Raw genomic sequence first — 22,363 nt, 5'->3', positions numbered from 1 at the left:
AATTTTTAGTTTGTTGTCACATAGATGGCTTTGTAGATTGGTATTTACTTTATCAGACATCACTTATGTGCCCTTTACAAATATAGCTTTGAGAAATGACATGGTTAGTTTTCTTAGCTTATGCTTCATGATGTACACAGTTTTGCCAATTGTTGTAATGTCGATATGGGAAATATAATATGCCAAAAACAGCTACTGTATTTAGCAACTGTTCTAGTAGAGCATTCTCCAGCTGTCAGGGAGTCACAATCCATAGTCTTAAATAGATGTTTCTGTCATCAGCTTCATTAGCTTCAGATTATATGTGTCATCTGTTGGTTTTGGGTGTAAACCGGTGTGGGCAAATGTTTTTCTCAAAATGTATTTTTTTTCAGACACACAATTCCTTAGATATTAATTTTATTCCAGAAATTCAGAATCCACAAATAATTTTGTATTTTAACTACATTATTTCATTTATTTAATCTATTATGTATTATTTTCATCTCTTATTTATTTCATCTATCTTATTTTAATTTCTAATGCCAGAGTCCACCTGTGACTATTAAAGATGTAGAGAGGTTTGTTTGCCGTACATCATTTCCCAGTTCCCTCTAAGCATGTGCTTAATGGAGAGCTACAGCAGAGGACTGGCAAAGCCTTAAACTGCTGGGGAAATTGCAACAGAGAGTCTATTTTCATCAAATTGAGAGCCCGAGTGACTGATTAATGTACATGCAATCAACTTAATAGATTTGAAGCAGTTTGCACTGTAAACACAGATGAGTTAATGCCATGCAACAGTAAAAAGGAGAAAATCTTTATTAAAAGATCCTGCAACACACAAATACATAAGAAATAGACTTTAACCCTGAGCTTTCTCGTTCACAAGGGCAAAAGAGAAAAACAGGACAGTTACTTCACTTTAATTGTTTAGAACAATGACTCCTAAATTAGTACTCCCTAAGGAAAGTTAAAGACCAGTAACCAGGACCTGGGCATCTCTCATCCCTGAGTCAAACAAAGCAGCTCGATGTTCAATTGTTTTCCATATTAGACTAGTTGGTAAATGCTTAATAGCACTGGTGAGGGGGAGAGTAGGTTTAGATTGTAGGTCTTGAGACTTCTGTGGTGTAAATGGACATACTACGTCCAATTTCAAGATATCAACATGACATAACTTATCACAGTGTTGGGAAGAGATGTGCGCAGTTGACTCTCATGAGGTAAATACCTGTCTAGATAACTGGTTGTCCTCTTCAGTGCATCTACTGTGCAAATTACAATTAATTACCAATGACATGTTGATCACTCCAAGGGTATCTCTGGCTTCTCTTTCTCTCCTTAGCCTTTAGAATCCTTTTCTAATTACCTATTGGATACCTTTATTTTCAGGTTCAGCAGACAATTTATACTCAGTATGTTCAAAACCAAATTCACTCCCCCATATACATACATTTGCTCCTGAATTCCCTCTCTCTTAATGGCATCATTTTCTGCCCAGTCATTGACAAGGAAACATGGGAGTTATCCTGTTTTACCTTCCACATCGGTTGACCATTGAAGACTTTATTTTACTCACAAAATACTTGTCAAATCAATCCTATTCTCTCCTTATCTGTACACCTTTAGTTCAGACCTTCATTTTTGTATTATAATAATCTCCCTACTGGTTTTACCTTTTCCCATTCATTTCCAAATTTTTATGAGTTATTTTACCAAATATGGTTTGTATAACAAAACACTCATTGAAAACTACTCAGTGAAAACCCACGGACCTCACACACACTAAGATGTTTTGCCAGTTTGCTTCCAGCCTATTTTTTCATTTTTATCTACCAGTGAATCCCCCACAATAAATAAAGATGTTAAAAAATGATTTCTGTTTCTCTTCAACAACAAACTTAAGATGGATATCACAAATTAATCACAGCCAAGCTTTCACGTGGAACAAAGATTCAGCTTCAGAAATCTCAATGATCAGCCACGGCTTTCAAGTAGCTGTCTGGTCTTTCCAGTGCCAAATGCAATGAATTGGCCTTCATTCATTATTTTGGAATGACATATGAGATTAAGAGGTCAGTCCAGTAGCATTTACTGTCCTTTACTGAGCATATAATATGTTCTAGGAATTGTGCTACAGATTTTACCTTAAAAATTGTATCTCACTTAATTCTCACAACAAATCTGTCAGGACCTGTATTCGATAAATACTAATTCTTCTTCTTCTTTTTTTTTTTAAGTTTGAATGGTAAATATGGCTTTTCTTCATTTGGGGGAATTTTAAAAAATTACAGTTTACATGAGATATATGGAAAGAGGATACAAATCTATTAAAATATTTTTTTCAGAATACTTCATATAGGGCTAATCAATCAAAAGGACCCCTTTATTCATTTTCCTGACTAGTGAAATTTGGGCTAATGTGGGTACACCAAGTTGTGCTTCTTATAAGTTATCACTCCAATAACAAACACCTAGGGATGGACACAGCACCCCATCCAAAAACCATGTGAACTCATTACCAAATTATTATTGCTAGTATGTTGGTTGCTACATAACAGATATGGGAAAATACAATGTAATCACAATAAGAACAATGTCAGAATTTCATGTCATCATTAGTAGAGCCATTGGCTGTAGCAAAAATATTTTAAATTATCAAAGCTAACCTAAAATCTTTTCACAGGTACAATATGTAGTGGTGAGCATTTAACTTTAAATAGCACAGCAGATTGTAAAAGTCACCCTGTGTCATAAGAAGTGTATACAAATAACTGTTTATGGTTCTACATCTCTGAAAGATGTGCATGCTGCACTAAATGTTTAATGTGTCCTTGTCCAAAGGGAAATACAATATTAATTTTGTTTTGAGGACAAGTTGACTCCATAAAAAAATAGGTAACTTAGCCAGGTATAAAAGTTTCAGAAAATTCTGTTTTCAAGGTGGTGGGATTTTTAGGAAACTTATCTTTCTCAGGAACATAATGTCAAAAAACATTCTATAAATTCATCAAAGTTTAATGATGAAGAGACATAATAAATATTATGCAGTTTAGTGGGGAATACTTTGGAAGTGAATGCTGAAGATTAAAATTCAGAGAAGACCACAACCACGGAACAGTTCACAAAGTTTCAGTTGAATGAAAAATTTTTAAAAAGCACATCCAATTTCTTCAAACAATTTGTTTCTTCTAAGATTTCAGGTTTAATTTTGTTTATCACATGACAGGTAGTTCACAACACTGGGAAAAGAAAGGAAAAAATATTTTATTTGCATTGTTCATATTTTTAATATTAATGTACATATCTAAGAATATTTGTGTCACAGAGCTTTCATTCTCCTTTTGTTTTATGTTTAATTAAAATTCAAGAGGATTCGACATCCCAAATCTTTTCTTAATGCTTTTCTGTAAATGATCAGCAGGAAACATGAAATAAAGTGATCCTCCCACCTCAGTCTCCCAAGTAGCTGGTACTACAGGAACGTGCCACCACACCAGCTATTTGTTTATTTCACATAGAGACAGCCTTTCACTATGTTGCACATGCTCCATCTATTATTTTTTATTGACTAATCTAACCTTAATAGTTTCTTATTTTTAGATTTACTTCCAATTTTCCCATCCCATCTTAAATACCACCATAAACTATTCTGAAAACTCTTTTCTAAATCCACATCACAGCTTCCATCTCAAGAACCTATAATTTCTCCTTGTTCATCAAATCAATTTTAAATATCAGTCCTAAGATAACCCCATCAACTTTGCTTTCTTACCTAATTATATTTTCTCTGTTCCCTAACACATACCTTCCACTTCAATCAGACTAATTTTCTTCATTTCCTCAATATGTCAGATTCATACTTCTCACTCCATCATGTTTAATTAGAAAATCTACTCGTCACTTACTTAAATTGTACCCATTCTACAAGATCCATTTCATAAAGTACTTGCTTGTGCCATATATTCTTCACATTAACTTACATTTTATCTTGTATTATTTATGACATTTAATCAATAAGCCATGTTTCTCACATAAGTGAAGAATAGGCTGGTAAAACCTTAAGTGCTTAATCATTGTGTGTTGAATTGAGCTAAATTTATACACTTAACTTGAATTTATATGCTTGAATATTGTACTGTTGACGTTAAAAATTTTAAAAATCACAGTTGTATTATTAGGTTTTCTCAGCTACAGAGTCCATGAGGTTGAGACCACAGTAAGCTGTGGTTGTGCCACTGCACTCCAGTTCAGGCAACAGAGCAAGACCCTGTGTCAAAAATAAATAAAAATAAATGGCAGATGAATCATGAAAACTTTATTCCACCACATGATGGAGTTTTATACATGGAAGTAAATGAATAAACTTTCAGGCACAAAGTCCTGGAAAATTTGATGTAGTTTATTCTGTCCAATATATAAAATAACCTAAGAAAGTAATGAGTACTTAGTGTAATTCTTCTATTTTCTGAGTTCACCTATTGAGGAAAGCTGAAGGGTGTTTTCACAGTCAAGGTTCAAGTGAATGTAAGTCCCAAGGGATGAAAACTAAAGTATATATACACAGATATGTTTTTAGGAGACTTTCTTAGGAGATACACATACACACCCCTCCTAAGAAAGTCTCAAGGAAAAAAAATGTCAGTGGGATGAGCCCTTTAGGAAAGGCAGAATAAAAGACTGATTATAAATCGAAAGGCCAAAGAAGAAGCCACAGACAGAAATAGAGGCAAGAGCCAGGAGCCAGGCTGAAACAGGAGGGCAACGAATCAAGTCAGGAAATAACTGCTGTGAAGTACATTGGTGCCTTAATAGCAGCTGAATACGTGGGCTAGTTTAAAGGGGAAAAAGTCTCTTGACTCCATAGATACAACAACATATATCTCTAAAAGGAAATTCATTAAAAAGGGGAAGGAGAATTATTTTATTCCTTTAGAAAGTATAAGATGAAAAGAGAGCAAAGAGCAACATTTCTCCAAATCTGCTCAAAATCTTGCCAGAATGGCGTCACGTCAGTCCACTTCCACTTACAAAATTAGCCATAGCGCTTCATAGTGCTTCTAATTATGACCACTGCAAAAAAAAAAAAAAATAGTAACAATACTAGTAAAATGTAAAATTGAAGTGAAAACTATTCATTTATAGAACAGGTATCATACAAACTCACATTCTTAGAACTGGAAATTTATACAATCTAGATACCAATCGAATATGCAATTGTTTCTTCTGCACTATTTGCCCAGGAGAACCAATACTTCACAAAATGTGTTTAGACAATATTAGCTGAGCAAAATTAATGACAAGAGAATGCCATGAGGCAATTTTGACAGTTGCTTTTCATATCATGAATACCCATCCTTCAAAAGACGAAGCAATATTAAATATGCTTAATATGGTTTAACCCTCTCAAAGACTTTGTAAGGTATGAATGAAATCTGCACGTGTGTCAACTAGGTTTTAGTACAGAAAACAGAGTAAGTTTCAGGTATTTTCAGAAAACAGGGATTTAAAACAGGGAATAAAATGCTTACCAAATCTTTGGAAAGGCTGGCGAGAGAGGCTCTAGGCTAGGAATTCAGGAGTGTTTCCTGAACACTGTAGAACTGATTTATTAGAGAACTATGACCTCTGGTACAATAAGAAAAGTGGAGACTCCAAAAGTCACTACAAAATTTATTGACTTCAAAAACACACCACTGTAGCTACAATCGAGAGATCAGGGAGCCACTACTGCTGACACCACAACAGCCTCTCAAACCCTAGAACTTGGATGCTGGAACCCATCACAGAAAAATCATGTTTCCACAATCTCACTTATTAGCAGAAAACAATGGAAGCAGCAGGAGGATGACCTCCACTTGACTTCTGCCTCCAAATCTCAACAAGTGCATCTAATTGGATGAAACTTATTTACATTTGGAAGTTTGATGGCACAGGAATTTGGGATATGCAGTTTTTAGCTTTCTAGCTGCTGTAGTATAGAAATACACAGTATGAAAAAGTGCAAACGGTTGTCAGTTGGCCATATCCACCATACTGAGATTCAAAGGTTTTAGACATTTCTTATCCAAGGTCACAGAACTTGTGAGTGCTAGAGCAACAAACTTGAATTCAAAGATTTTGGCCACTTGCCCAGTGCTCTTTCCACTACATCAGTCTACAGCACTGATTACTCTCTGAAGACATTTGCCAAAGGAGACATATTTTCAAATCTTGTGCTAATTATATTTTTCACTGAAGCATTAATTCAGGCATCTGTGAACACTGTTACCTTTTAGTCTTATGTCAAACCGAGTTCTTCTTCCAAATTCAGACTTAATCTTATTTTACAGTAATTACAGTTAAACCAACACTGCGAGGGTTTAATACCTTTGAGTATTTTTCTCAGCAGGCTTGCTGCTTAATCCATTTAATGTCAGAACAACACAAACCTTCTTATTAAAATGGGGGAAAGAACATTATTAGAGACTGCATTAGTGGTTTTTTTTTCTTTTGGGTAAAACCCACCAATATGGCAAGATTTGCATCTTATTTTTATTTTGTTTTCTGCTGACCATATGCAGAAAAACATTAAAAAATGGAAGATTTCAGATGTTAAATCCTCTTGAATTCTAATTACACAAAAAAGTAGAATGAAAGCTCTCTGAAGCAAATCTTCCTAGATTTGTACTTTAATATTAAAAATATGAACTATGCAAATAAAATATTTGGACAAAACAAAAAAATATAATGCATCAGTGATATCTCATTCATATTAATCAAATCATCGCTTTCAAATGCACTTGAAAATAATTTGGGGAATGTATTTTAAAATGCACATAGAATGACCTAAGCACAAAAATTCCTAACATATACCTTAAAAGAAAAATATAAATTACTACTTAATACTTCTGCTTAGACTTAAGCAACAGCACTATGTTAAAATTAAAGAGGTGATTAAATTCATATAAATTAATTGAAGGTAGATATCATTATTATAGTTACAAGAGATTTGTGTTTTTTAAACAAGGAAATGATTATTGTCCAAAAGTTGTTAGATCAAGTGGATCTAGTTTTGTGCTAAGAGCATCTAGAAAAGAATATAATAAACAATGTATGTGGTTGTTAAGGATCAAATAAAGTATCTGAGTCTTGTGTAGGTCAGATTACATCAGCTTAACAGATTATTTATCTCCATATATTAATTAGATACAGAATGTTATCTCTATTAGAGTAGATACATTTTTAAATCAAAAGGAACTCTTGTATTCAGCATACAAAGAAGTGAAGGCTGTGATTAATCTCAAGAGAAGTTTGGAGTGCTTCCTAGAGAAAACAACTGATCCTGAGACTTTTCTGAACATTTCTATCTGTTATTGGAATCCATCTTTTTGTAAAAGACTGTTTTCACTCCTGAAAGTCATTATGTACTCTGTGTGTGTGTGTGCATATATATATATATATATATTTATTTATTATTTATATGTGTGTATATTATATATAGATGTGTGTGTATATATATACACACACATACACACACAGACACACACCTCTATATATAATATACACACATAAATGTTGGAGGGTGTATTAGGGAGCGGGAGATCACACAAGAAGGCTTTTTCCTTTGCTTTTTACATAGGAAACTAAAATAATAGTTCAGTTTAACGTCTAAATTCATTCAGATTAGAAAGAAAAAAAAGTTAAAAATTGTAATAGCATATTCTTTTTTGTTGAAGAATTTTCCGCATTAAAGTCAGTAGTATTATTTGGTAAGTGGACTAGAGAGTATAACTTAAAAAATATATCCCTATCTCAGTTATCCCACACATTCAGTATCCTGTAAGAAATGACCAAAGACCAAAAGTTGTAAACTACAGAAGTTAAAGGAAGCTTTATGATTTTATATATACATATATATTATTTAATATACATATGTTTGTGTGTGTGTTCATTCTTTCTTAAAACTTGCTTTTTAAACAGACTTATGTTGGACATATAGTTCAATGTCAAAGACAGTGCTTTTCATTATCCTTTAGGTAAAATAATGAGGTCTAGATGACTCTAGTAAGAACTAATTGGAAAATTTTAACAATTGACACGACATCTCTTCTGTTTTTTTCCTGATTTTTTGACTATGATTAAAAGTATGTGTAGAAAATATGGAAATCAAGTATTAATTTCATGGAGACAGATATTTACCATCTATTTTTTTCTGAGTATAATATATAGTAATATAGAACTCTGAAATTACTGGCTTAAATCAATGCTATTATTACCAAATTAACCATTATTATTCCAGTCATTTACTGAGCTGTATAGTTTCCAAATAAAACTTAAATTGCCACTTAAGAGACTTGACCCTTAAGAGGTAATGACATAAAGTGCTCAGTTTTGAGAAGTATATTTCACTTTGTGCACTGATGTATTTTCCTCATCGTCTTGAGAGGATACTAAAAGGTAAGAAAAGGGCTATTGAGTTACAGCTATTAAGTACTATTTCTTATTGTTATTGAAAAAAATATCATCTTTAGGTTGACTGATAATGACATTTCTTTTAGAAGGACTGAGTGTTTATGTGCCTAAAAACCACAACCTATTTTATAATTGGCCAATACCTTCAGTATGAACAAACTTTTAAAGAATAACTGCTGTATGTGAGGCTATTTCTTTTATTAATATTTCATGTAGGGCATGTTTATAAATGAGAAAATTCTATCAGAATATCAACCTTTTTATATCCTAAAATAGGTAAATACTAATTAAAACCAAATGGTCTGGAGGATTGAATTACCCTGTACTGACCTCCATTTTTTCTCATCATCTTGCTAATGCAGTTCTTGCTGAAATTAACATTTGTCTGATCTGTTCAAGAGTAACAAAAAAATCAAAGTTTGCATTTTATATCTTTCATTTACTTTCCATATATAGTCAAAGCACTCTAGCAGGATTCAGACTTGTATTTTTACTAACATAGATGTATGCAGACTTTTTAAAAATATATCTTATAGGCGAAATTTGCTTCAAAGAATCATAGATACAAAAAGCTGGCATAAATATGACCACTCACAAAATGTGTTTAAATAATATAGAAATATACAACACAAATGTGTAATTAATATTTGAAAACGCTGGTTTCCGAAGAGTTTAGATAGGGATTGTTTACATTATAATCTACTTGGTATTTCTTTAAATACCAGTGTATTCCAAAATAATTATTTATTTCTCATGATTTTCTCTGAAACATATTTGCTTTATGTAATTCTTTAAAGACTCAGATAACCAGAATGAATTCAACCTAAAGCCAGGATTTAAAGAATATAAGAGATTTGTCCAAGATTTGGGAATAAACTGAATCCTTCCTACTCATTTCCATCAGAAGCCCTTGCCTCTGTAAAGGCAGATGGGAGCTCCACCGATATTCAGGCAGGAAAACCACTCAATTAAAGTTTAAAGTTTTACAAGGAAAATTCTTACTGCTTGCTTTAGGAGGGAAGGGTGGAGAACAGTCTCTTTTACAGGACACTCCACCCTCCACTATATCCCCTTGATTAATTATGTAATCAGATCTCCTTCCTCAACTTACCAATCAGGTAATGGCAGAATATTTCTGATGCTTGGTATGGGGTCTGAGTGAGGAGAGTCCTAAGAATATTACTTATAGCACCTGTTTTGCATAGCATTAATGTGAAAAGATTTAACTTGCAGTACAAGTTAACATTTGTTCCATGTTTTTTTAGAAAAACCATTATTTTAGCATGTAAGCCTTATAGACATAACTCCTGTCTACTGATAATTACAAAGTCTTAGAAAAGTCAGTGATTATATACAAGGAAGTGGATAAAGAAGAAATTTCAAATGCATAAGAACCAGAAAAAAGGTATTCACTAGGTATTAGAAACTATTAGCATTTTAGTATAAATAACTTGTGGTTAGTATAAATTAGCTAAATTCTTGAAATGCACAAGTAACTACACCTGTTGTCCAGCCCACAGAGGCCATACAATGAAGATTTGGGATTCTAACTTTGTATTTAAACTGGAGAAGTGCAGAAACTTTGAGTCTTTTTACATTTATCTTACATCCTTTAGTATCAAGATTTAGAGTAAGGTGTAAAGCTTTATCTTATGTAAAAGCTGGGTGCCTAATATGTCTGTCCTGACCTCCCATGGAAACAGTTATCAGGCTTCAGATAATTATTTTGTCTCTCAATTTTTTAACTTGAAAGTACATGGCTATTTATTTTTCCTCTTATTTTTTCTTTTTATTATGCAATTTTTCATCATATGGTAAGGTTGAAAGAATACCACAAATGTTTGTATACCTTTCACAATTATGTATATGTGTATGTATGTATACATATATATATATATAAATGTTGCAGCATGCATTTCCTGAGAATATTAGGATCTTCTCTTACCTAAGCACAATACCTCTATCACCTGTAAAATTCCAATTCCAGGACACAGCCTAGATAAATTAAATAAAAATCTTTGTAGTGGAGCCAAGGAATCAGTAATTTTTACAGCTCCCAAGTGATTACAATATGCAACAAATGTTGAGAACCACTGTCTGCCCATCAACTAAAACATTTTCAGTAAAGAACACATTTTGTTTCTTAATAAGAATAAGAATGATAGCCTTTTAAAATTTAGCAAATCTAAATTATAGATTTTAGGCCAGGGTTTTCTAATAATTTACATTTCCTTAAGCTGTTCTTATCAAATTACTATTTGTTAAATGTATTTTATCTTAATTTCAGTTTCTTCTATATCATGATTTGAAATGCAGAAAATATGTATTTTTATGTAGATTCCAAATATATTTATCTCCAAAGTTAAATGGATTTTAGTAAAAATGATATTTAAACATATATTTTAATAAAATGTTTAATAAATTAGAAATCTTAGCATGTGAAACATAAAGCTTTTTCATAACCTTCCACATAATCGAATTTTAAATCAGGAGAAATAGAGGTCCAGAAAGAAAAAAATCAAAATCCAAACTTACTGCATGTTAACATTTAATAGCTAATGTACTTTCATGTCTTAAAAATCTAAATGTTTCTTACAACAAAGCATTATCCATAAGTGAATAATTTTGACTAATAACAAATTGTTCCTATATTGTAGTTTTTGTCAGAATTAAGATTAGCATTATCCTAAAACACATTTCTGAAATTTTTCAACACCTATTCATTACTTCTCTGTGGCTTCTTTGACACTGTTGTATCCAAGCAAGTAAAGAAGACATTAAATATTTAGAAACAGCCCTGAGATATCTATGTCTTCAGTGTCAGGAGTAAAAGCAAGCAACGTGTAAACTGATGATTTCTAATAAATGAATTAGAACAGTTTAAAGTGAGGTAACTTATACATTTTAGACTGAAGTAGAAGTCACAAGATCCAGATTCTAGGCTATGATTAGCAGAGCACTTGATCTCCCTGGGCCTGAAGTTTCTCACCTGTTAAATGAAGGATTTAGTTCTGCCAAAGGTCCCAAACTTTCTCAGTTCACAGCATTCCTAGTGTCTCAGTAATTTTTTCATGGTATTGCAAGTTACAAGAAACACCTAGCAGTTTCATTTACTAAACAGTTAACTCCAAACTTATGTGTGTCTGTCCTAACAACTTAGTAGCTATTAAAAAAATAATATACATTAACATTTTTCATTCTTAATGGGATGTGCACACTTATCTGTTGGGCACTTTACAATTTCTCAAACCTTGGAATAAACTTAGAAACCACTACCCTCATTTCCTATTCTACAGTAATTTTCCCATAATCCTTGTTTTATTACAGCAATTTACAAAAACACAGCCTCACAAAGATATGATGTTGTCAAAAGGAATAAATTACAATTTAATGTAGAAGTTATGAACTACCTCAAGATAGTGATTTGCATGGTGTCCGACTGATGTCACTGTGTTGGCCTTGAAATTTTAAAATATCCCATGATAGTGCCCCTGTGAGTTTGTTGTGGCACTCCTAGGATGTCTCAGTATATAGTTTAGGAAGCATGGAGTACCCTCTGTGAAATATTTCATACAGCTACAATGTGTACTGTAAACTGTAAAAGCAGGGTATGAGTGAAATAGATAATTTTGAGGGCCTGCAGTAAGAAGCTGCAGAACTGAAGAGGAGATAGAAAGTGATACATGTTCAGTCTGCATGAAATACCCCTTCCTCCCCCGGTCACCTATAAAATGCCTACCCAAGCCTCAAAACTCAGCTCAAGCTCCCTCAGGATAACCTTCCTTTACCAAGTCAAATCCACCTATTACACATTCTCAGAGTATTCATTTCACAGGACTTGTCCCGGTTGTAATTATACATTCATTTGTGTAACTATCTTATTGATTCTTGTCTCCCTCATTAGAATGTAACCTCCAAGAGGAAAGAACGTGTCTGATATAACTACTGTAACCCACAGTGTCTGGCATATTATGGGGGCTAAAATCTTGCTTACTGAAACGAACTATGACAGAACAGGTTTAGCATTCATTTTGATTATTTTCTTTTATTCAAGAACAGCTGATATTTATAATGGCATTCCTAAAACATTTTTCTCATACTATTTCACAGGAGAAAGAAACCCATACACACATACAGCTGCATCTGAAATCTCAGAAAGTAAGCTCAACCCAATTGATTAAGAGGATGTTCTCTGGATAAGGTAATCAAATGTTCACCGACTTATAGTCAAGTTAATTGTTATGAGAAAAAAATCATGTAACTACAAAAAAGAAAACTGCTCAAAAAAAAAATTTTTTTAACGCTTAGCAGATGGCCACAAACCATACTTTGAGAACCATGTTCCACAGTGGCAATATAGGAAGTTTCTAGATAACGGCAGCTCATTTTTGTTGAATGGCATTACAATACACTGGTTTTATTCACATACTTGCAAAACTGTTAAGGGAAGTTCATGTCACTATTAAAATGAATTCTGGGAATTGTATTGATATTCCATTTTAATCTTAATTATGCAAAGACCTATTAACTAAGACTATGTAACATAATACAGTATGATATGACTTCTGGATAATGAAAATAATCCTAAAGTTAAACATAAAAAATAAAGATTTGAAAGACAAAGTAAGATACGAAATGACTGTACCAAATAGGTAACAACCTTAAAAAGGGTAGGATTTTAAAAAATCACTAAATTAAGACTGGGTCACTGGATTTAGTACATCTCTTTTCTGAAGAGGAATTATAAGCTACAGAATCAATAAATTATGTTTTGATATGAATTTCACTCTTAAAGTTCCTAGCTAGGAGTAAATTATTCTTTTCCATTTATATGTTTTAGATAGAATGGCTATGAGTAAGCACAGAAAATGAAGAAATGAAAGAGAAGGGTAAATACAGATGGTTGATTCTGTCTCTGCAATTGCTAATTCATAAACACCAAACTTTCCCTTTGTACGCTGTCTTCTTTGGGAATTTGCTCCATCTTTTCCTTAAACTGAAAGCTGGCTTGCTGAAGCTATTACTTCCCTATAAGCTCTCCCAAATACTGCCTAATTATTTTCTCTTATCACACATCCAGGATATAGGGTGGATGTCCACCTACTTCCTTGTTGCCACTTCCCAGATCACTTTTAGTTTATGCTCTTCTAAAATTAAAACAAAGATCATCGACCACAAATCACACTTGTTCTTTTGTAGCTCATGCTAGAATACCCTTTTTGTCACATCTCCTTCATCTTTCTGATCCAAAATTCAGTAGCCTACTTCATCTCACCCCGTCCTTGTTTTCTCCAGCTAGTAGACAGCTGCTCCTCAAACTTTACGGACATTTGAATCACCTGGAAGTTCTTGTGAACTTCAGGTTCTGAATTAGTAAGGACACCCAAAGAGTCTGCATTTCTTATAACTCCCATGAGAAGCTGTGGAATACTCTGAACAGCAAAGCACTAGAAGTGCTGTTTCTGTTATCTAATCTATTAGTCCTAATCTCCCATTTATGCTTTGGAACTCATTCTCTTCTGCCTTCACTATGTTAATATCTATCATTCCTTTACTGTTCCCTTGGGTTCCCTACACAGTTTATCTCCACCTGCTCTCAGCTGCTCAGTATAGCCCATTTAAAAAAACTAAACTGGCCGGGCAAGGTGTCTGACGCCTGTAATCCCAGCACTTTGGGAGGCAGAGGCAGGTGGATCACGAGATACACGAGGTCAAGAGATCAAGACCATCATGACCAACATGGTGAAACCCTGTCTCTACTAATAATACAAAAAATTAGCTGGGCGTGGTTGTGTGCACCTGTAGTCCCAGCTACTCGGGAGGCTGAGGCAGAACTGCTCGAGCCTGGGAGGCTGAAGTTGCATTGAGCCTAGATCACACTACTGCACTCCAGCCTGCTGAAAGAGTGAGACTCTGTCTAAAAGAAAGAAAAAAAAAAAACACTAAACCAAAAGAAAATTAGAAAACCCTCATTTAACTCCTCATTCCCATAACCTACCATCTGTTGTCTCTCTCGTCCACAACTAAACATGGAAAAAGAAATGTCTGCTTGAGGATGCCACTTCTTCATCTCTGGCTCAATCCTGTACCCACTTCAATGTTATTTGCAGGCCCATTATCCCACCAACACAGCATTCACGGAAGTCATCAGTGAATACCTACTGAGAAGACAAAAATGGCATTTTCAGTTCTAATTTGAATTTCTCAACAGTATTCAATACTACTAACTACTCCCAATATTTTTCCATATTGTCCTCCATGACACAACACATAATAGTCCCCTTATTTTCTATTTTCCTGTCTATTGTAAAGACTTCCCCGCATACACCCCCCAAAAAAAGGTCAATTAAACACCTAGCCTTCAAGTCTCAACTCAAATCTGGCCACCTGACGCCTCCCCAACTAGGAAAATATATAGTCCCATTGGTTGTCTACCAGTTTCTTGTAATTCTTAGCCACAAGTTAGCTGACCCACCGTCCCTCAGACAGGTGAAGTTAAGCTCAGTATTTGTCATATCTTGATACACAGTTTAGCTACAAAGAGTGTGCCTATGTACGAAGATGGCTACGGGGGGGGGGGGGGCGTTGTTACGTCCTACGTCATCACGTGCCGGGATGAGGGTGGGGCACTCAAGGAAGATGGAATGGAATCCAGTGGGCGGGGGCAAGAGGACGGGGCGGGGCTACGCAGAAGCTGGGCGGGGCGGAGCCGGTGAGGGGTCGGGGGCGCTTCTGCTATTCAGCCGGTGCGCGCGGCGGCGGGAGGCAGCGGCTGGCTGGTCCCCTTGACGCTCTGTTCCGAGCGTGCCCTGGACCGCCAGCTCAGACCAGGGGCAGCCGTGTAGCTGAACGGAAGCTGGCGGCAGCGGGGACTGGTGCCTGGCGCCGGAGCTCTGCGGGCGGGAAGCACCCAGGATTTGGGAAGTCCCGGGAGCAGTGCGGCGGCGCCTCCTTCACCCAAGGGGACGCGGCGACGGTCACGGGGCGCGGCGCCACCGTGCGCGACCCAGGCCAGGATTCTAAATAGCCCAGGCTCCTCCTCCTCCCGGGCCGCCTCACCTGCGGGCACTGCCGCGCCGCCTCCGCCGGTGTAGACGGCACCTGCGCCGCCTCGCTCGCGGGTCTCCGCCCCTCTCCACCCCTCACGGCGCCAGGGCAGCTCACCTGGACTGGCGCGGAGTGCGGGAGCCGGGTCGCTGAAGCGCGGCGCCCACGCCGCTGTCCGGAGAGGACGCAGGTGGAGCGGGCACGACTTCGCGGAACCCGACGCCGGCCTCCGCCGTCGTCCCAGCCGACACCGAGTCCCGGGGACGCGACCGCCCGTGCCCGAGGAGGAGCCGCCGCCGGCGGCTGGGCACCATGAACAGCAGCAGCGCCAACATCACCTACGCCAGTCGCAAGCGGCGGAAGCCGGTGCAGAAAACGTGAGTGTCCGGAGCTCGTCCTCATCGCGGGGGCTGGGCGCTCTGGCACGCGGGTGCGGGAGGCAGCCCCACCCCGCCCCCAAATCCCTGCGATCCTGGGGATTAGGTCCATTCCCGGCGCTGCCCGTGGAATCGCGGTTTGGAGGCCGGTCGGGAGACCAAGGACTTGGATTCTCCAGTTTCCAATGATTGCATTTAAAAAATTGTCCTCCCACTCATCCTCGGCCCCCGCGCCAGTGCACACGCACCCTCTCACATTTGCAACTTTTTCTCTCTTCTTTGGTCCTAATTTGTTGACAGCTCTCATCTGCCTTGCGCTGGTGGATTACTTAGTATAAACCTGTCGAAATCTCCTTCCACTTTTAATATCCGCATGGGTTAAGTTAGAGGACGGTCTTAGTTCTCCTTCTTGGTAGAGTTTGGTAGGGCGAGATGTTTTAAAGAGCAAAACACGTGCCGAATTTTTGCGAAGGGGCAGAGTGCCTCTAAAGGTACTTTTTGGTCCCCACCAACTGGCTTTCTGTTGCGCTCTTATTTACTAATTTGGCAGCGATTTTGTAGCGCTCATCGTGACTGTATCGGTAAAGTGGATAGAAGTGATAGCAGGTGGGAGTGGATGCAATGGCCAGGATACGGTGGAGGATTTGTATTCTTCAGACACCTGTTTGGGAAGCTCGCTTATCAGTTTTGGGGTGGCTTTAGGATCTGTAAAATAAAAGATTTAGAACTATATTTGAGAGAGGTTTTCATTCTTAACATCTACCTCTAATTCTTTTTCCCTTCGAAGTTTTGTTACTTCTAATAGAGTGAGTACAAACTTGCTTATGTCGTCGGTTGATTTTGGTGGGATATTTGTGTGAGATGGCAAATACTTTAATTTTTTTTTTTTTTTTTTTTTTTCAGAGAAAAACTAGCCGTGCTTGAAATATTTCCTTTTGTGAAGTGGTTGTATTCGTGTGTTTATTCCAGTTTTTTAATTTCTAATTTTATCTGAGTTACTTTACATATTTTTCAAGTTTCCATAAACAATTTTAGGAACTCTTAAACATCTTCTCAGATCAAATTAGAAGTGTGAATTTTCCTTAGATTTTAACTATCACTAATGGGAACCAGAAAAATAACAGTTTGAGATTTATGTGTAAAACCAATTATTGGTTTAAAGTTTAATTCTAGAATTCAACTTCCTTTCAGAATTTCAGTTATCATAGTTCTTCAGAACTACACATATAAATTGGCATTGAGAGGATAATTATAAATAGACTGATTAAAATTTGAAAGTTTTATGGTATAGTGTGTCTTAAGGGAATATTGTCAACTAGTAGTTTTCTACCTTGGCAGTTTGAGACATTGGTTTACAATGCTTTTAATTTTGTAGAATGGTTTCTTATATTAAAGTATGTTTGTTTGAAGGACGATTTGACATTGTCCTTGATGGTTCAAGTTGGGAGGCATCCTAAATGTCTGTTCTATGTATTTATTAATACATTTAGCATCATGTATAATAGGTATATTAATGGGTTTTATGTGTATTGTCAGAAAACGGGAAGATCTCCCTGATGTGTTTTTAAGATACCGGGTTCCAGTTAGGGTATTATAAAAGGACTTGGATGGCTTTGAAAACAAAAACAAATGCCATAGTTTTGTACAGTTTAACATTTATGGATTCTAATTTATATGTCAATGTTTTAATGTATTATATTTTTCTTTTGCATAAAATGTATCTTTTGTTAGATTATCCTAATATTTTAATACATTTTCTTAGTCTTTAATGTACTTATATTTAATAATTTCCTATAACAAAAGTATTTTCCTCATTCACCCACATTTTATTTTGTTAGTGTAGATGTTTATCTGATCTCTGCTGAGCACTGTACATTGCTTCTAATCATGCAGGTGCCTTAAATATCACCAGCCTGTTCTGTAAGAAAAGCCTAGTGCTGGCGTTTTCATTGTCAAGTGAAAGTGCTTATATAAATTATTTTTACCTGAATGAAAAATGGTTAATTTTATAATGCAGTTAATGAAAGTTTATTTTAGGAATGAAGTCATTAAACGCGATATTAAATTTAGTATTAGTTTTAAAATTAAGCTACTAGTTTGTGGCCTAATTAGGCCCAAAATATGCCAACATTGGGGAAAATAGATGTTGTTTTGAGCTGAAAATGCTATCCAGACCTACTAAACCTCCACCTCTTAATGAGAACCACTTTATTTTATTTACAGATAAAATATGCTGTAGCATAATATAGGATTGTTTAAAAAGACAGCCATTTAAATATTAATTTTATGAAATATATATGTTCTGCAAAATTTTGGAGTAAAGTAGGTGACACTTGTAACCTGAAGCTCTTTCAATCTTGAATTTATTAAGAAAAATTAACCCCCCCTAGTGGCGACTCTCACATTGAAAATTATTAGTGGGAAATACATTTTAAATATGTTCAATTTAATTCCACTGAAGTATCTTGAACATAGTAGACTCTCAATAAATGTTTCCTTTCTTTTTGGAGCAATAAAAGTTGAGAAATTAAAGGCACTGAAGCAACTTTACATCCAATTCATGTCCTACCTCAGGAAGAAAATATCAAAGATAACCTTCATTATAGGATCTACTATAACTTTTCTTAGACTGTTGCCCCATACCTATTAACCCTACTCAGAAAAAGAGAACAAATCCTGTGTTTATTTTATTCTCTTTGGAAATGAAAGTGTTTGTTTAGTTATTTTGTCTCATGAAGATAGTAAAAAAGATCATTATAGAACTAAATAGAATGTTTTTCCCTAGTGATAACTTTGGACATAGTTTTGTATTTTTTTTAAGGTTTTACTGATGAAGACAAAGTTGTAATGGATTTCAGCTTATCTATGCGTAGCAAGTTAGCACTGAATGTTGGCAAATAATAGGTGTTGAACAAAGGGCATCTGCACTTTAAAATCATACCAGCAGTAGTGGTGATTAAGCGCCCGTCATGAAGTGTCAGAACTGGAAGTAACTTCTGTGCTTCGCTGATTCTTCTTTAAAATGCATACTGATGAAAGCTTTTACATTTATTAACATATTAATAATAATATCATATAAAAGCATTGCCTCTTGTGCTATTCATTATTTTTAAATGTCGTGAATTTCATATATATAATACTGAATTGTGTTACTTACATAATACTCATTAAATGTTTCATATAAATGTATGATGCCATTTTAAAAATAGGATCTAAAATAAAAGATCTTTTCATTTGCACAGTTATTTCTCCATCATCATTTTTCTTTCAAATAGCTTGATTTAGATAGCATGTACATAGTAGTTATGGACACTTGCTCATTGGAACTGTGAAATGAAGTAAGTGAAAGTGTTTAGTTATAGGTAACATTAAATGGCAAAAAGAGAAAACAGGTATAAATTGAAAGCACTGGATCTAAACTAAAAAATGAGGTCAATTCTTCACTGTTAGAGATCTGGGCAAGTTTCTTGACCAATAAAGCAGGACCGTCAGCACGTATACTGCTACCCTCACAGCTAAAACTAACAGAAAAAAAAAATTATAAACTGTGAAGCCTGCTAAAGATATTAATGAAACAGAAACATAAATTCTATTCTTTGAATAATATTAGCTTACATTATCAAAGAACAATCAATTCTCCCGTGAAACAGTAAGAGGCAGTATACGATTATGTTCTCAATTACAGCTACAGCTGAAATGTACTACCTCGCTGGTGAATAAATTTACATAGTACATGCTTACTCATGTAGTTAATTAAAACAGTTACTTGGAAGTAAATGGCATACAAATCTTTTACAACAGTACCTTTCTACTTCCACACTTCTTTTAAAATTGATATTTTGCTAGTGGTTTAATATAACAAAAAACAAGTGTTTATTAGCACTTACTCTGACACAAGTGTGCATAGTTCTTTACATCATTTTCTTCATTTTTATAATAGTACTAAAGAGAGATAGTATTATTTAAGTTTATAGATTGGGAGCTGAAATTCACATTCAAAGTTGTTCAGGTAATGAAAAAGCGGTGGATATTGGACCTTAGGTCTTGTGACTTCAAAGCTTATGTTCTTCCTGACTTCACAGTACTGTCCAGGTGAACAGGTTCAGTGATACATACAGTGCAGCCATATCCTAGGGCTTTTCTGTTGTCCACTGTTTCTTCTCGAATAGTGTTATGACTGAAATAAATTATTTATCGTTTCCCATACATGATTTGTACTTGCTCATCTTCATACTTTTGTTTTATGTTCTTTCCTCTTGGAGTCTTTTCTCCTGTCTTGTTGATTTGCTACTTACCTCCCTTCCTCTTGAAAACATTGTTTTTAATGGCTGCATAATACTCTGTTGTGCTAATACTCTATACTTTATTTAATTGTTTTCCTTTTGGGAGGAAATTTTATTCCCAACCATTTAATATTTTGACTAGTATTTCAGATAATACGCTTGGGACATGTAAATATTTATGCAAATTTATCTTCTTAGAAAAAATTCCTGTAAGGGAATTTGGAGATAGAAAAGTATGTATTATTTTAAGGTTGAGCCAAAGGTTACACTCCAAGAGGTAGTGTCAAATTAAGAAAAATTTGCTAATTACATTCCCATCATCCATCTGGGGATGTGACTGTATCATTGCATTTTTGCTTAAAAATATTATTGTCAATTTCATAGGCAAAAAAAAAGTGTGGCTGGTAATTAAAGTTATATGTTGGGATCATGGTTGTGTTTATAAGAGAAGTACTTGCAGATTTTCTACTTAGGGTGTCGTTTACATATTCGTTTGTCATATATTTTTCAGTCGTCTTTTGGTTCTTTTTACTTCTTTCTATTGAAATATTGTTTTAAAATGTATTTCTATTAAGTAATACTGGCAGATTTAAAAAGTCAGTTATATATGTGGTGTGTCTTAAGTATAGCATGTTAGGCCCTATCTTTTGGTGTCTTACTGTGGTAGTTACGAATTTTAGTGCTGTCTGTCTCTCCTTGACCTTTTTCACCTTCCTCCATCCTCCCTCTGTATTTTATCACGATTGCAGATTATATATACTTTAGTGTCGTATTACTTTTGACTGTATATTGTTTACTGTTTAGCTAAGTGGTATACTGTGATTACATTTTCCTTACTGTTCTGTGCTATTATTGATTTCTTTTCTACCTGTTTTCCATCTTCATGTTTATTTGCATCTGAGTTTAGCTATCTCTCAGGTTTTTGGAGACAGAGTGTGTGCGTCTGGCTCTTACTTTTCTTGCTTGGTGTGATTTTTCTGGAAGAGAAGGGTAGTTGCAGAAAGCTAGGTATTCTACCTTCATGGAAATAGAGGTGTCTTGCATGTATTTAATACCTGATGCCACATTTTCATCACCTCTTTCATAGCACCTGTGTTACTGAGCAATACATTATGCTTGATTTTGCCTTGTTATGAAATATATTTCCTCCTAGTAGGAAAAAGAATGTCTTTAAAGATAGCACTATCGTTTGTCTTTGAAGCTACCAGAGCTTCCCAGTACAATACCATGCACATGGTACATATTTGAGATGTACTAATTTAACAGTTAATTACCACTTAAAGTTTTTTGGTAATGTTTTAGTGATTCTGATAAGGCAGATACATTTTATGTAGGTTCAAGGGGAATTAAAAAAGCATGTGTATTTGCATAGAAGAGGGAAGGGGAAACTGAGTTTTCAGGATTATGGAAATGATGGCCATTTCTAGGCCATGCTTCATTTTCCTGATTTTCCTTGCTGATGTCTTGTGTCGTTTACATCTCATCATCTCTCCTTAGGTGTAGCAAACAAAAGGGAAAGGAAAGAATTCATCACAGCTATAGGGAAGCAGCGGGAGGGTGGCAGAAGACTTCTGACTCATTACATGTGGCTTCCAGCCAGAATTCTCAGAAGTTTTTGTAGATGTTTTTGACTCATATAGGGAAATAAAATATCTAGCCATATTCAGCCTGACAATGAAGTTGGGATCTATTTGTGCTATGTGTCACCTCTGTGATGTTACATTAAGCACATAGTTTATGATTGTAAATATTTGAAATTTATATTCAGAGATAAATACGTATGCATTGAAGCTGTGGGATAAGAAATGAAGAATGAATGGGGTTAAGAGTTGGGCTTTTTTGGGTGTAGGTAGTATGTGAGGGAGATTTTATTGAGGAATACTTCAAATTTCCTAGCTGTTGGATGACAAGTAGCACCATAGTCAGTGCTGAGAAGGGAGTGCCCAACTTCTGGGGAATGTGAATGAGAGGGCACTCAGGTACAGGACTGGAAATAAAGATAAACAAGTTATGGGTAAGTAGACTGAAGCAGCAAGAATAGATTAAATCACCCCGAGAAAAAATCCGATAGCGCAAACTCAGTACTATGAGAGGTAATCTCTTGTTAGAAAATGTCACTTTAATCTCATGGGATTACTGAAACTATATCTTTGCATGTCATTTTGAGGTTTTATGATAAATGTTATATAAAACACAGTTATATTTATGATTAAACTAGGT

At 35.4% G+C, this 22,363-nt stretch overlaps 1 protein-coding gene and 1 long non-coding RNA gene across 4 annotated transcripts in view; one reads left to right on the top strand and one right to left on the bottom strand.

Moving 5' to 3' along the window:
- Positions 1-391: 391 nt before the first annotated feature.
- On the bottom strand, positions 392-14,970 carry LOC105716142 (uncharacterized). 2 transcript variants are annotated; one of them, XR_001107203.3, is made up of 4 exons: positions 14,912-14,970; positions 14,435-14,597; positions 5,014-5,055; positions 392-4,252 (listed from the first exon to the last, which is right to left on the bottom strand). It is a non-coding gene; the product is annotated as an uncharacterized LOC105716142 (long non-coding RNA). The 2 variants fall into 2 exon arrangements; XR_001107202.3 differs by having other exon boundaries at positions 392-5,055.
- An 804-nt stretch (positions 14,971-15,774) lies between these two features.
- AHR (aryl hydrocarbon receptor) overlaps positions 15,775-22,363 on the top strand; it is a 52,856-nt gene continuing 46,267 nt past the window's right edge. For both annotated transcript variants that reach the window (XM_012450691.2, XM_012450690.2), the window contains exon 1: positions 15,775-15,860. In XM_012450691.2, coding sequence (XP_012306114.1) covers positions 15,796-15,860 — 65 coding nt within the window. In that variant the 5' untranslated portion in view covers positions 15,775-15,795. The remainder of the gene's footprint in view (positions 15,861-22,363) is intronic.

This window comes from Aotus nancymaae, unplaced genomic scaffold, assembly GCF_030222135.1.
Source record: "Aotus nancymaae isolate 86718 unplaced genomic scaffold, 86718_ANA_hifiasm-v0.15.2.pri h1tg000025l, whole genome shotgun sequence".
NCBI classification, from domain to species: Eukaryota; Metazoa; Chordata; class Mammalia; order Primates; family Aotidae; genus Aotus; species Aotus nancymaae.
The sequence above is the reverse complement of the archived record's forward strand: the minus strand, read 5'-3'. Positions and strand labels throughout refer to the sequence as shown.